Consider the following 16808-nt stretch of genomic DNA (forward strand, 5'->3'; position numbering starts at 1 on the left):
CTTTCATCTTTTTGCTTCTTTTACAACAAAAAATCTTTTATGTACAACTTCACTTCAAAAGAAAAATTAGTTTAGTATAAATATCAAATAAAAAAATCAGTTTTCCCTGAAAATCACATGATCTTTCAATCTAAATAATTACCCTAAATTATGAGCTATGAATTTTCTGTGAATTAATAGTGTGAAATTTAAGTTTATAATTAATCATAAGTTTCATGAATCATAGAGAAGATGCATATAAATTTACGATGTTAAGTCATTTATGGATCCACATCAATCTGTTATTCAAAGTGATCAGGAAGCTATGTTGGGTTCATTTGAGCTACGGTTTGTTTTCTGGAATCAAATAGTCATTAGGTCTTAAAAAATACTGCACGAATTGAAAATATATCTGAAATGCTCTGAGCAGTGTGGGTAATAATGAACCACGTCTTAAATACTTCAACTTTCATTTAACTTGAGACCTTCCTCCCTCCTCCCTTTCAAGGCTGTACAATTTTTCTGGAATTGTTAGCCAAAGAAACTGTCTTTAATTCTCAGGTGCGCAATAGAGGAAACCATTTTTTTTTTTTTTTTTTTTTTTTTTAATGGGAGCGATGGGCTCAGTTTATTTGAAGAGAAAAATGTATTACAATACATTTGTGTATTTCTGCTACATAAGATATGTAGGGTAAGAGGTGGAAAAACATAGAGGAAACCATGTGATCTGAAAGAGTACATATAGTAAAGGTAAAACTGAATCTCTCTTCAGATTTCTAGCTTCAAATAGCCTTAATCCTTCGAAGAAGGGAAAAATTCAATTCGCTTATTTAAGCCGGACGGAACGAGACTATGATTGGGATGACGTTTTGCTGGAACAGAGTAATTAACAATCTTTGGACTTATTCTATTGAAATGGAGATCTGGGATTAAGGGTGGGGTTTCTTTCAAAACCAAAAACGCAAAAAATAAGATTATTTCCTTAACTGGAAGAAAAATAATAACTCAGTAATATTAAAACAAAAAAATTATAAAAACTTTCCACTTTCGGCAGATGTTTATTGGATATAAAAATGTAAAAATAAAAATTAATAAAACTCAGCTACAAATGACGTTCCTTTTGCATTTATTTGACATCATGTTTTTTTAATCACTAAGAACTAATCGTTGTTGTACACAATTGTACTGTTACACATTATACTGGAATACTTCCGTAAATTTCGTTTGTTTGTAGATTTTGAAAGCTAGTATTTTTTTTTGAAGTTGTGCATTGCTGAAAAATAAAATAGACCATTTAAAAAAATTTTTCATTAATTTTATATTACAACATAATATTTTTAAACTATTATTATTATTATTAAATATATTAAATATATTTAATTAAAAATTAAAAATAATTAAATATATATTAAAAAAGTATATGTTAGTATATTTGGTCATAGATAAAATATCATGGATCCGAAAATACAGGCTAGTTTCTTACTTTGAGCTCAGATAGGGTCTGGGACCTACTTGAATTTCTGAAGTGGGTTTATTAATATTTGATTGAAATTACAATGTTTTCAACGGCTAAAAATTAATTACAAATCGGTTAGAGAGTATTTGATATTTAATGGCAATCAGGTCCCCATAATATTTTTGAAATTCCTTTCAGCTATTGGAAGGAATTTAGCTCAAGATGGAGATAAAGACAATAATGAAGATCGACGTATTGATTCGACAAGGCTAACGTATGTTGCTGCATTGAATTGGCTTAATGTGGAGATGCATGGAGGCTCCGCTTGAGAAACTGAGACGACCAATGCGCATAGTGGCTACCGGAACTCTGTGTATAGCGCCTATAGCAACTTTAGAGGTACTCCTAACAGGTTTTCTCTGTACACGGTTGATCGGGATTGAGCAGTCGAACTCCTGACCGATGAAAACCATTAGGTACTATACGATGAACCTCAGGTAAACGCAAGAACAGCTGATGAAGATTCAAGGAAGAAAGAATGGATGAGAGAAAAGATTTTTATAGAGCTAAATGGAAGATATTAATCACAGATTGGAAAGAATGTATAAAATGAAGAGACAGACTAGCTAGACCTTAATCCAACTAATATACAAATGGATCGAGTAGATTTAAATTCAGATACTGCTGTAATATCGATGAAAGAAGTAAACCCACGTTTTAGAAGTATCGTCTATCTTCAGCCTAACAAGCTTTAAATAGGGTAGTGACGAACAGCAGGGTTTGACTTCAATGGATTCGGGACCATTCGGGTATCCTTGAGTCTTTCGTGGGAATGGTCAAGTGTTCGTGCAAGACTGCCTTTAATGATTGGATAATTCAAAACCATTCTAGATGGTGGACGATGGGTGCAGCTGCGGACTGGACAAATCGAATCTGAAATTAACCCGAAAAAACTAGGCTAGAAAAATCTTGGATAATGCAGAAGCCATATCCAAGACTCATAATATGAATGGTGACAGGTCACGGTGTTACATGTAGAAGGGTGGCGAGCATAAAGGAGGAGGTTTATGCGAGATATTTTAAATCTTAAATTCGTGAAAATTCATGCAATGACGTTTTAAAAGTATACTTCATTTAAAAGTGCGAAAATAATTGTTTAAATTGTTATGGGGTTTCTTGATACGATAGTATTATATCGTATAGTATGTTCATACGTTGATGTAGTTCATTTTATTAGGAATGTGCCACAAAATTAAATTTGAAAATTTAAATTATTATAATTAGAAAAAATGTACTAAGGTAAACAATTAGAGATTACACTTACGACGTGATTCTTTTCCCAGGTTTTCATTGCTGACTTGTATTTTTCAAATTCATGGCACCAATCAGAATACACTTTTTGATAGTCGTTTGGTTTAGATGGAGATGAACATCTATGAGCATCGACTGTAACATTGTAGGAACAAAGTAAAGATCCTCCGAGCCAGCAATCATATCTTCCGGCATCTTGCTCATCAATACTTAAAATGACTAGGCCTTTATCTGATGTTTCGATAAACTTTTCATTCGTCAAACCATGAATTTGATTCAACTGATATCGACCCTTTTCTTTGTTGTAGTGAAACCATTGGACCATTTGATTTTCAAGAACTTCAGGGATTTTAACGAAACAAGCCAAATAAACTGATTGACCCCATGTAACAGCTAATTTTCGTTTACCAATACTATTGTCACAAATGCTAGAAGTATGATTCGAAACATCTTGAAGATAGCTAGAACAAAAAAACATCGATCATTTACTTTCGATTAACTACCAATTATTGAAATCTCCAGTAGTAAAATATTCATTCTAACATCAAAATCAGTATAAAGTTGATTACTAAAATCAAATTGGGGACACAGACTTTTTTTGAAAGACAAGGAATCTTTTCTGCAATATACTGGTCACTGTTAATGTAAATTCTATTTTTTTCTATACATCGCTTTTATCTAGGACTATTGAAAATGGTCAATTTAACTCAGTACAGAGTTCTTAAAATACGATTAATGAGTCATTTGAATCGATCCACCATTGGACTGTTTACTTTTTCAGGTCAAAATTGCATTTCCGTACTAACCTAAATTTTATTGTGAAGTTCAGTAAAAAACTTGAGGTTTTATAACTTACCCAACATTGTAAGGTTTGCACACATTGTTATCTTTGTCCCAGCCACAATACGGGTCACGGACACATCTCAAACAGTTATCGTAACGACGAGAACACATTACGAGATCGATTTGTTTAATTCTGTAATCCGTTGTGATATAAAGAGCTTTGTGTTTTTGAGATATAGTCATTGCTCTAATAGACTCGTCTGGCGTTATATCAAATATATCAATCAAAGTTGACTGTGCCTTATTATCAGCATCTATCCATTGAACAATTTTATACACCCGTCCTTTAGCTAAAAGATAGATAGTAGAAGATATTAAATTATTCACAAAACATTTCAAAAATATGAATAAATTGAACATTTTAGTGGTTCAATAATGAAATAAAATATTGATAAATATTTTTCTTACTTGAGCCTGCGTAGTAAATTGTAAAGTCTGACTCGACTCCAGAATAAGTAACTTTGACCCTGTCCACCACAAGTTGCGTTAAAAGTAGATCGCGTTTATAAAACACGGGTTTCTCATTCTCATGTGTTACAGCTGAATCCATTAAGGGATGAGATCGTATAAAATTAAGTACTGTATCTGGCAGTGTTTCAGTGTCATTTACACATTGACCTGGTCTTGGTTCTGGAACTTTATTAGATAATACTGGGAGCCATGCGCTACTACTAGTTGCTTGTTCTTTGAATTTTCCACGGAACGATTCTTGAATCGCATCAATGTGGAATGAACAAATGGCTGAACCCATTAATCCATTTCTTGATGTAGTAAAAACAGCGTAAAATCGTGTATCATCGTCAGGTATTTTATAAACACTCTCTGAAATTGTTCATGAATAAAAATTAAATTGATTCATAACAACATAATATTAGTCAAGCTATTAACCTTATATCAATCAAAAACATAAATTACTTGTAGCATAATAGCAATAGCAATATAGTTTTTTCTCGTAGATTGTAACCCTGTCAAAATTTTGTAATACTAAAACTTATATTTTATAAACAGGGTTTATAAGAGTATCTAACTATTTTTGGTGTGATAGGGTCTGGTGAAAATTGTAAAAAACCCGAGTAAAAGCTACATTAGTGCAAAAAACCAGGAGCGCCAGCGAAAAAGCTACGGAGCTGCACTTTTCCACCAAGCGCTTATTTATTTATTAGGGCAGATTAGTTTATGAACTAGATTATTACGAGACTTTAGGGATATGAATCTAACTTCTGCAAACTTAAATTTAGTTGGTAATCGCTTCTTGACCTAAGCTTAAGAAATATAAATAAGGGTAAAAATTATATTTTATTATCTCCGTTTCAAAATGTGTAAAAATTACACATTTATGATTTATGTTCGGAAAAACAAATACGCAATTAGGAACGGAATTCGATAAATCTAGTCTTTAGAGGCCTTTTAAAGTATTCTAATTTTTAACTGCCTACGATTTCGTGGTTAGATAAAAAACGAATTATCAAAAATAAAGATTTGTTTGAATTATCTCTAAGTAAGCATAAAAACGGGTAATAATAATATTCAATATATTAAAAAATAATAATTTATATAAATTACTTACGAATTTCATTGAAATAGAACGGAAATTCTCCTGGTATAGAGCAATTAAGTCTTGTTTTCAAGTATGTAGCCCAATTTTGGGAAAGTATATTTTTCCCACCAGTATCTTTTTTGCACACTCTTGCCACTCGAGAATAAATACTTTTACCACAGTTAATATATTCAACAGCAGTTTCGCGGAAGAAAAAGAAAACGTGCTCGTCAACATCAAAGGCGCCGACAAAATTAGGTTCTGAAAAAGTACAATATTTTTATTATATATTAAATTAAATATTAAATGATCATTATAATTCATACTATTTGCTCATAATGTATTTTAAGAAAACTGAAATTAATATTATTTTTAACGTACAGTGTAAATTTATCAATAAATGAAAAAATATTTAAGACGTGTTTCAACAAGATTACGGAATATTACAAAGCTTATTCATCCAAAAATTTTGATAAATAGACTTTATAATGTAAACTATGCAGACGAGGACAGTATTGGCAGTATTAGAAGAGTTAGATTCTATGTGGATTTACGTGGATTTCGTGTGGATTTCAACTTAGATATTATTATCTCCACAATATTAAAATGCAATCGGTATTCCCTTGTTTTTACCTTAGATCTTACAACTTAGAACCTACTTAGCCCAATAAAAATAATCTTAATATCTTAGGCTGACTTATTTAGGACCTTCTTATCACCGAAAATCTGCAACGGCACTGATTTTTTCTAGATTGATTTATTCGTAATTTTTCCGAGGATCGCTATGATCTTCCAAATGCGAATATACGTGAAAATTCAAAAGTACTTCAATTGGGAATGGACAGGAATACCTAGGTGGAAATCTATTTCAAATCCACCTCTTTTACGAAGGGATTCAATGTAGGTTTTGATGTGAAAATCTAGCTGTTAATTACTACTTTTGTGGATATCAAGTGTTTCGCATAAGATGTATAAAACTAGCAAAAAATAAAGTGAACAAGCCAAGAGAAAACTAATAAAAAATACCAACCTATTAACTTAGCATTAAAAAAAAATGTTGGAACCATTTATGATTAAATTTTACTTACTATCCAACCATTTAGAATCATATTTGAGAGTCCTTTTAAAATTATACTGCTTTCGACCAGTTGTAAAATTATAAAGGTCTGTCCTGAATATAACTGTATCTGCCTTAGTAAATTCGGCATTTGTTCCTGAGTACAAAGCCGGTAAGTCGCCAGGATTTCCATTTTCAACCCAAACAGCTGTTGAATTATCAGCAGGATCATAAGGGCATTTTGCTATACCCATCCCCACACCAGGAACAAATTCATGACGAGATAAATGAGTTAAATTATTCTGAAAAATATAAAAGTAATATTTCGAATTAGATAAACTATTGTCATTTTATAATTGTCTCTCCCAAGAAATAAAAAGAAAAAAAGTTATTATACAAGTCTGAGCTACGAAAACTGTTTTTTGGCACAGTTTTGTTACCCAGTACATTAACAATTGTGAAAATTAAACTTTTTCGAAGACAAATATTTGGGTATATTTACGGTTATTTTTAGTTTTATTTACTAGCTTTAGAATTTTGTGTACGAATTTATACTGCATAGACAAACCGATTACTAATTATTTAAAAATATATCAAACATATAAAAACTTTGGGGACCATTTACTTTGCAATTTTAACCATTTTTGTTCGTAAATAAATATCTTAACATCTATCTCAATGATTCTCTCAGTATATCATGTTTTGGTTTACTTAAAATAAAAATTATATAATGCATATAGTTTTCAATAAATATTTCTGGTATACGTACATTGATGACCCAATCTTTTGGAGAATGTGCATTTGTACCACATATGTAAAGTCGATTGCCATTCATAGGTTGAATAACTCTGATATGATTTCTACAATCAAAGTGCTGAAAATAAGTAACAATTGTAAAGTAAAGTGTAATAAACTTGATTACATTTTTGAAACCAATTGCAAATCGAAAAGTTATTATTTAATTGCGTCATTATTCATTTAGAATTTGAGATCAGCAATGGCTCAAATCACTCCATGCTTCCCTAAGTGGACATTTTATAGTCGATAATTTTAAAGACGTTGATTGTCAATTAAATTTCCAACCGTTATTTTGAAATATTCCAGCTTCAAATTCTAATTTACGAATCGGAAACAGAGAAGAATTTCATTTCGAAAAAGTTGTATCCCGATAGCATTGCTGGAATTCAATCAAAGGACGCCACGTAAAATCAACAATGAAATGTCTACTTGAGAAATAGTACTTTTTTTTTAAAAATCGTGATCTTGAAAATAAAAAATTATACCTCTGACTTTCCTTTTGAAACACAGTTTGGAACATTTGTTGGCTCCAAATTGAGCACATCTTTCTGTAATTAAAATTCATATGATTATTCAAAAAATCACTTGAAAAGTAATAAAATATTATGAACTTATATGTGTTCATAGTGAAATCATTACAAAAGTCAAATTCATCATAGAGGATTACAAGTTTTCGTTGTAAATTGAAATAAACGCAATTGTTTCATAGAATAAAACTTCATAAAAAGTAATTTAATTATAAATGAAAGTACGAACCTCGCAACTAGAGTGGCTGATATTACTCAAATTGAGACGGAATATTTTGTCCCTAAAAAAAATTTAAGATTAATTTTACTTAATATATTTGATTTTTATGGGTTTAATATTACAACTGATTTATAATTGAAATTTCTATGGAGTTAAATCTTGGGAGGGTTTTTAGCTTTAACAATAATAAACTCCTAAACAAGTTTTTGTCTAGTAAAAAAAACTTGCAGTAGCTTAATTAACAAGGAATTATTAAATTTTATAGCACTAAATGGATCAAGTTCTGCATTAGTCGCCCTCTACGGCACTCCATTGTATTCGCTACACTCGAGCGCTAATCTTACTCCACGGTACCAGAAATTACGACTTACACCTTAAAAAAGGGGGACATAAATATGAACTCAGCAAGCTGCTGTAGAATTTTAGAATCACTTTCCAGCACGGGTATTAGAACCCTCACTGCGCTCAGGTCCTAAACCACGTCATACAACTCAGTGTTACATATGGCCTTTGTATAGTAGAAAATTATAATAGCAGTACGAGGTATTATTTCACAATTAAAGCACTCTTTGAAGTGATATAAGTCAAGCCCTTAACTGATTTTAGGGGACTGATTGGTTTGGATAGTAACATCTCTATTTTTACACTGGAATGCGTTGCCCTCAGGGAGAATGTGAACTAATGCTTGAATTTGGGTGGCGAGAACTTTCTGATTTGTCGAAACTCACTGAGCGATTTATTAGGTTTAAAGTCGCGTAACCTCGGAATGATAAGGTGCTATCTGCTGTTGCAAAGTATATGGGAACGTAACGATATGGATCCTTTCGCATATTGACATGAATGACAACGAGATCAGATACTGCTGATCGATGAAAACAGTCCATAATTCGAGCTAATTGGAGAAGCCATAAGGGATTTCAAAGTATTCATGATTGAGGAGAATTTTAAAGGACCGAAATGGCTTAACGACTTTGAAATAAGCTGGAATTGTACAAGCGAGTTTAATGAAATTAGTGAAAACTTTGAAGAATAATAAAATGAAATTATGAAAAAGGTTGATACGTTATTAAAATCCGGACTCAATGCCACTGGGAGACTGAGAAAATTCTCAGGCAAAATTATTCTGAGACACTTATTTCGCCACCATGAAAAATGCTGTCAATCATCGCAAAATCATTCATTCCAACTATCAGGGAAGAGCAATAAACAAAAAAATTACGTCAACAGTTATTACGAAACGTGAAAATGATGCTTGGCCATTGTAAATAAATAGTAAAAATAATGAATATAAAATAATAAATAATTATTCATATAAAATGAAAAATAATATTTAAAAATAAGTGTTTCTTATTTCTCGAAATGATGTTTTATTCAAATTTTCAAGATAAATTTAAGAACTTTTGAAGTTTACATTATTTCGTATGATAAAAGTGATTATACATATAAATTTAATATTATAATTATTTTATCTTTGTAAAATTTATATTAAATATTTTTCTTACACTTACTATACAAGGAGAGAGGGGGGTTTGTCAAATCTTACTATCTCTTACATGATCACGAAAGGGGTCAACCAATCAAAAAATACTCTTACGTAATTAATGGAAGGCCTCCTAGTTCTGTACAATATTTTTTAACAAAGTGTGCGGTAAGTCAATTTTAATATGATCGGCCGTGAGTAAATTCAGCACTTTTCAGAGTGATAAAAAAATCTTACTAGCTAACCCTCGATTCGAAATTTACCTTAAGTTCTCAACTATTCTTTTATTCAACTAATTAGATAGGAGGGGGATTCTCCTTCAAAAAATGTTACTTTTTTTCAATACTTACATAGCTCCAACGTATAAAAAGTCATTATTGCTGTCTAAATAGACTGTCCTATAGAATAGTGGTCCACAAGTAAATTCTCGAACATGATCTGCAAAGTTTAAGGCATAATTTTTGAATTTGTAACATTTTAATTTTTATAAACATAAACCATTGAATGATAATATTTTATTAAAAATTTTAACCGAGATTTCAGTACAGCTGAGAACTGAATTATTTTATGAGTAAAAATGGTTATATTTTCTAAATATAAGTACACCGATTCGACTTCAATTTTAAAATGGTGAGAAAACGTAAATACAGCGTAGTAGGGGATCTTTCCATGTTACTACTACACTATTGTTAATATTGATTCATACGCTAACGCCACGAGCTCATCCTACTTCGGTATTTTTAATTTTTCTCGACATTTCAGAATTGAAGTCAAACTGGTGTAGTTAGAGTAAAGTAGTACTGTAAATTGTTATCAAGAGACTAGAATATTTTTGTTTGCATATCAGAAATGTAGAGACATATCCAAAAAAAGGCATACATCTTACTTTAACGGAGATCTGGTTTATAACCTAGAAAATTACACAATTTTTGTAAATTTATTGTGAAGTATAGATGTTATTTAATCCGGGACGCCCCATCAAAAGTATCAAGTTATCAAAAGAATATTTCCCTTGAACTTTAGGCTCCTTTAAAAAATTTTTAAAATGAACATAATTTTAAAAATAGTCGTTTTTTGATAAGGAATCGAATAGTGACCTTGAATTTGACCTTGAAAGTAACCTCAAAGCTACAGTGAACCTAAATCGATTTATTACACGTATACCCTCCCGCCTCCCCTGTTAATTGCAGATTTAAGCAGAGCAGGAAATTTTACTTTGAAGTATGGATTTTATTTTTTTTTCTAGGTCATTTTGAGGGCGCCTCACAGGAGAAAGTCTTTTCGTGGCTGACGCGAGCCAGCTGGCCACTCGCGACTTTGTCGTTTTCCGAGCATAATCAGTATTACCCGTCGAACCGCAATTTGTGTCCGGTCACTAATAATCGTAATAATTGTACCGTTTGTTGACAAATAGAAGTAGATAGTGAAAAACCCCTTAAAGGAAATTGGGCACAAGTGGCGTTTGCTCGTAATCATCATGAAACAGCCCTTCAGAATAGTCGCTGAGATTCCGTTTGCGACGGATTGGAAAGTCAACGCAGACTTAAACATCGTTTCTTTTTTATCAAAAACCATTAAACGATTCTCGCAAAGATTTCACCCGCTACAAGTTCGAGAAGAAATTTGGACAAAATGGGACAAGACCTGAACTACAAATAACAGTACATAAAAGTCCCAAAGATTACGCATGTGACAAGTGAAAGAAGACATTTGGAACGACTTTCGTGATCCAAACGGCTTCTCACAATTGTTACATGCGGAATCTCTGCGACTCTTATGTAAAATCATTTATAGCTCAAGACGAGTCCCAAATTGCCCAAACCTCTTCTCGTACTTGCAACATGTGACGTCTCCACGAAAATCGTCAACTGGTTTTGAATATAAAAAAATGATGTTCAGTTCTAAATTTCCTTACAATACGTCCCAGACACCATCTCAGCGACTATCCAGGAGGACTATCTCTCGATGAGTGTAAGCAAACACCACTTGTGCCCAAGTTCCCTATAGATACCACAGCCTCTTGCCGGGATACTCCGAGCTGTCTTATCGATAACACGTGGCCTTATGGGAGAAAGTCTTTNAAGGAAATTTAGAACTGAACATCATTTTTTTATATTCAAAACCAGTTGACGATTTTCGTGGAGACGTCACATGTTGCAAGTACGAGAAGAGGTTTGGGCAATTTGGGACTCGTCTTGAGCTATAAATGATTTTACATAAGAGTCGCAGAGATTCCGCATGTAACAATTGTGAGAAGCCGTTTGGATCACGAAAGTCGTTCCAAATGTCTTCTTTCACTTGTCACATGCGTAATCTTTGGGACTTTTATGTACTGTTATTTGTAGTTCAGGTCTTGTCCCATTTTGTCCAAATTTCTTCTCGAACTTGTAGCGGGTGAAATCTTTGCGAGAATCGTTTAATGGTTTTTGATAAAAAAGAAACGATGTTTAAGTCTGCGTTGACTTTCCAATCCGTCGCAAACGGAATCTCAGCGACTATTCTGAAGGGCTGTTTCATGATGATTACGAGCAAACGCCACTTGTGCCCAATTTCCTTTAAGGGGTTTTTCACTATCTACTTCTATTTGTCAACAAACGGTACAATTATTACGATTATTAGTGACCGGACACAAATTGCGGTTCGACGGGTAATACTGATTATGCTCGGAAAACGACAAAGTCGCGAGTGGCCAGCTGGCTCGCGTCAGCCACGAAAAGACTTTCTCCTGTGAGGCGCCCTCAAAATGACCTAGAAAAAAAAATAAAATCCATACTTCAAAGTAAAATTTCCTGCTCTGCTTAAATCTGCAATTAACAGGGGAGGCGGGAGGGTATACGTGTAATAAATCGATTTAGGTTCACTGTAGCTTTGAGGTCACGTTCAAGGTCAAATCCAAGGTCATTATTCGATTTCTTATCAAAAAATACGTCGGATAGGAGGTTTTCGATTTTTTTTTAAGCACACCTTGTGAGATCTTAAAGGGTTTTCATAGATTTGTCGCTTTTTGTTTGTTTCTACTTTCTTTATAATTTCAAACCTAGCTATGCGGGTTTCTGGTCAATTAAAAATTTTTTTCCTGACGTCAAATTTAAGGTCTAGATGTCAACTCTCAAACCAATGTATGAGAGTTTGAAAATTGGCAATATTCAAAGCAAATTTAGTCAGAAAAAAGCTTCGATAGAAAACGGCTATTTTTAAAATTATTTTAATATAAAAAAATTTTTAAAATCGCTTTGGGGCATGGGTTGAAATTTTTCAAATAAGCCGAAATTTCAGGGGAAGTATTTTTTTTATAGCTTCATACTTTTTAAGGGGTGTCCCGGATAATTTGAAAAAATCGATTTTTATATTGTCAGTCTAATATTTATAAACGTCATGACAACCTACGCATCGCAGGCAGAGCTAAACATTTGTTTGGCTGCAATATCAATAAGATCGTTCTGCTGGCAATACGGCTCAGTATACATACGGGTTTTCAGTTCATGTGACTAATTTTGAGATATTTTCCCAGGAAACAGGATCGAAATATTTGGTTTCCCTTTTTACGATTAGAATCTTCGATCTGTTTTCCGTAAAAATTAGCAGTTGAAATTGCATGAAATTTGATAGTTGTTATTCGTGAATCAGTTTAAAAATTAATATGCAAATTTACATTTTTAGTGATGAATTAGCCAGAAAAAACTAAACTGCGCTATTTCCTTCATGGTTCAAGATCTACTGTCTACAAGTGTAATCTGCATCTCATCCATTTTCTAGCTCAAAAAAAAAAGATACATAATGTAGTTTATATGTACTTATTGTAAAAAAAAATATATTACATTGAATATTGGCTCTATGAGACTTTCCTTAATATCCAAATTTTTTCATTTACCAATTCAGAAAAATTACAGGTGTGTTATTATTGTGGTCAAAATAAAAAATACCACTGTTTACTTATAGGTACATAAGAAAATAACTGCTTATTTGATCACTATATCTTCAATGGACTGATATTTTCACTCACATTATTCTAACAGTTTACTAAAAAAATTTCTGTAATGAGCTCATAATCATTTTTTATAGATAGTTCAGAAGAAAATTTAATTTTTCATGTCTTCCGCTGTAATTGCTGGTTTTTTTTCAAATGAGTTAGTTAAAAAAAAAAACTAAATATTATAATGATTTCTATACATGTTAAATTTAGCTAAAATTGATAAAATTTATCCAATTTCTTTTCCCCATTACAGTGAACGTTAAGGGTTCAAAATAAATTTATCCATTAAAACTGAAATATATAAATAAAATTTTTAATCACAAGCAAATTTATATGCAAATGTGCATATAAATAAAACTTACTCATAGGTACATTAAAAGCACTTGCTAATGAAATTTTTGTATATTTTGCAAATATGAACTTCAGTACTCGTGTGTTTTGTTTAACATCGATGAATTAACGTAGATGAAAATTAATAATTAAAAAATATTATAGTATAAGATATTGCATGTTAATTTTAGTACCTTTATGATGACGTAAATGAGAATGTCCACAACAAGGTTGTTCAAAATAAACATGACCAGGATGAGTGCCTTGAATGCGATTAGCTACTGCATTCAAAGTAATGAAATACAGTATGCTCGCAAAAATGAATATGAATGAAGTCATTGTTCTTTAATGATCAATTAGAATTAATTCACATTTAAATCCATTTATCGTTTACTTAAAAATAAAATCACATGAACATTTAACAAAAAACTAGTCGTTTGTTAGTGCACATTCTGAACTTGTTAAGGTATACTATATACTGGGATTTCAGTCTTATTATTGATGAACAAGATCAAGTCATGGGTTTTTGTCTTATATTATATCGATATATTATATCGACTTATGAGATCTTGACAATGACACATTAATCACATTTGAAAGTCTGTCTTTTGAGATGATTGTTATTGATATTGTATTTAAGTTGTGTACAAAAGGCTACTAAAAGCCGAGTCTCCTTTTTGTGTGAGTCAAGTTGTCAAACATAGTTGAGATGGACTGCAGAATTATGGCTCACACACGCGAACGCGGCGAGAACGAATCGTTTTCATAGAATCTATAACATGCCGCAGCGCCTCTATGCTCTCAATTTTCTAATGATACAGCCTGCAACCGCAAATAATTAATTGTATGATTATATTAAGAATTAATTTGACTGCATTGGTATTTTGTTAATGGAAAATTAAATTAAATGCTTCTCTCTCTTGACTTTTCATGTATTCAGTAGCTGGGACTGATCCAGCTGTATATAAATAATCGCCAAATTAACTGATGGATTTGACTGGAATTTCATCTGGATTTTAACCGGGAAATCTAGCTATATTCAAATCATTCAGCTTAATTTTTACCTAAATTTCCAAGTCAATTTGAATTGTCCTGGTAAGTATTGAAATAGGTAGGTTAAGGTTTGTTGATAAATGAGTGCACGGCTTTTAAATGACATAAAGACCAAACAGTGATATCAAGATTTAACAATCCTATTCCGTTTTGCGATACATGCAAAGGACTTTTATTCGAACAACAGAATTTCAGTTTACTTGCATGTATGAGAAATGAAGTTGACTATCACAAGATTTTAAGTAAAATTAAGTATTTATTTGTTCATACAAAATTATCACGTTATTGTATAGGACGTCGACGACTAATTTAAGTCTTGAAAAGCACAATTACAAAGTTAGTAAATTTATTATCAAATAAATTATTGAGATTAGTCAATTTTTTTTGGTTGATTCTCAAATTTGAAGTACAATTATTGCAAATTCAACACAAAATATCAATAAAATAAGTTAAGATTTAAAAAAATTGGTTTTAAACTTTTGTAGCGTAGGTGCAATAGATATTCAATGGATTTTGATAGCATAAAAAACATTGAATGTCCATTTACATGGAAATTGGAGCCAAAACACACTATTGCCATTGGAAATGAATCTATGTTGTATGATTATAAATCATCACCTGTTGGTAGTTTCATTAAAGTGAACACATTAGCATACATTCGATCTATGCAAGGAAATTTTGATGACGCAGAAGAATTAATTGATGAAATTAATTATGTTTGGGACATTATTTGTGAAAGGTTAATACAAATAAAAACTTTCAAGATTATTAACAAGGACTAAATTTGTATATACCATTGTTACAGAATTTCAAAAGAAAATGATTATTCTGTTGATGTACTACTACACATAAAATATGCAACAGCTTTTTGTGTTTATTCAATGAGTAGAAAGAAAGACCAAGCAAAAGCAATGGAAATTAAAATAAAAGATGCTAAGAATTTCAATTCTGATATAGAAAAAGGAACAATATTTGGATCTCAGGCATTTGCTTTATTGGTATTTCTTGAGAGAAATATTGATGCAGCCTTGGAAGCAGCTAAATTGGCTATTTCATATGCTCCCAATTGTGAATTGTGGCACTATATACATGCCCAGTGTCTTCGAACCAAAAGACGTCAACAAAAATTTGATTTACCTGTTTCCATAGAAGAAGAAAATGGATTTTTAAAATGTTATGAGCTATCACCATCAGTCGAGAACATCAGTCGTGTCGCTAGAATGTACAAGGAGAAGAAAAATTGGGAAAAATCTTCAGAAATGTACAATCAACTTTATTTGAAAAAGCCCACTGATTTTAATTCAAATTTAATTCTTGCCTTACACTTCATTGGCCAAAATGATCTTATCAAAGCTAAAAATTGTTTAGATTATTTTGAAAAAAATCCAGAACACAAAACCAAAGCTTACTATCATTATCTGGGAAAATATTACGAAAAATCTGATAATTACCAAGTATGTATTTGAAACGTTGACTAAAATATAAAATTTTTAAGATGAAATTTTTTTCAGAAAGCAAAAGAAAACTATTTGAAAGCTCTTGGTGATTCAGGTAATTTTCCTGCTGATATGGACCATCTTAAACTCATTCGAAAGATTTCAAGATCAAAGTTTGATTATGAAGAAATAAAACACCTTAAAAATATGTTAAAAAGATATGAAGGTGACAAAATTAATACAGTATTTATATCATTAAATTTAGCCATGACTTATTTATTTAAAAGCAAAAATTTAAAGCTAGCAGCTGATTATTTTTTAAAAGCTATAAAGATAAATCCTTGTGATCCACAGTTGGAGGTAAGAATTTAAAGCATTTTATCTCATTAATTAAATTGATTTTATTTAAAAAAATCTTATTCGGTTCAGAATTTCCAGATGACTTTCAGAGATAAAAAATATAATATTTTTGATTTAATTAGTAGAAATATCCTAACAGAAAATGAAAATAGTTATGGAATTACTTTGAAGGAATTGAAAAATTATTGTACTGAATATAATAACCGAGCGGGGAAGAACAATGTTCCAGATTAACTGTAATAATTTTTCAAACCAAGTTGGCTGAAGTACTGTCAATTTGAAAAATAACATTAATAATTTATTCAAGTGAATATCAAAGCTGAAAACTTGATAGTTTTTATACCATTTACAATTTTAAATTAAATAAGTGTTATGAGTGAGAAATAAATACTTTACGTCAAGCATTAATTTCTTTTAGCATATGAATTCTGAAAAAATCGACCAAGTA

The 16808-nt window shown here is 31.4% G+C and overlaps 2 protein-coding genes across 5 annotated transcripts; one reads left to right on the plus strand and one right to left on the minus strand.

Moving 5' to 3' along the window:
- Window positions 1–1088: 1088 nt before the first annotated feature.
- Window positions 1089–14214, minus strand: LOC106649455 (semaphorin-2A). Its single transcript, XM_014366885.2, has 11 exons — window positions 13706–14214; window positions 9559–9646; window positions 7738–7789; window positions 7467–7529; window positions 6953–7057; window positions 6215–6485; window positions 5157–5387; window positions 3998–4411; window positions 3603–3879; window positions 2760–3207; window positions 1089–1252 (listed from the first exon to the last, which is right to left on the minus strand). Exons 1-11 carry the CDS (start codon window positions 13848–13850, stop codon window positions 1175–1177), a joined length of 2172 nt encoding a protein of 723 aa, XP_014222371.1. The 5' UTR covers window positions 13851–14214; the 3' UTR covers window positions 1089–1174.
- A 306-nt stretch (window positions 14215–14520) lies between these two features.
- LOC106649382 lies at window positions 14521–16768 on the plus strand. 4 transcript variants are annotated; one of them, XM_014366755.1, is made up of 5 exons: window positions 14521–14606; window positions 15050–15303; window positions 15370–16018; window positions 16076–16360; window positions 16430–16768. In XM_014366755.1, the coding sequence occupies exons 2-5, from the start codon at window positions 15071–15073 to the stop codon at window positions 16592–16594; spliced, it is 1332 nt and encodes a 443-aa protein (XP_014222241.1). In that variant the 5' UTR covers window positions 14521–14606; window positions 15050–15070; the 3' UTR covers window positions 16595–16768. The 4 variants fall into 4 exon arrangements, with proteins under 4 accessions (XP_014222241.1, XP_014222242.1, XP_014222239.1 ...); XM_014366756.1 differs by having other exon boundaries at window positions 14553–14622; XM_014366753.2 differs by lacking the exon at window positions 14521–14606 and adding an exon at window positions 14684–14900.
- The last annotated feature ends 40 nt before the right edge of the window (window positions 16769–16808 follow it).

This window comes from Trichogramma pretiosum, unplaced genomic scaffold, assembly GCF_000599845.2.
Source record: "Trichogramma pretiosum strain Unisexual culture from Peru unplaced genomic scaffold, Tpre_2.0 scaffold154, whole genome shotgun sequence".
NCBI classification, from domain to species: Eukaryota; Metazoa; Arthropoda; class Insecta; order Hymenoptera; family Trichogrammatidae; genus Trichogramma; species Trichogramma pretiosum.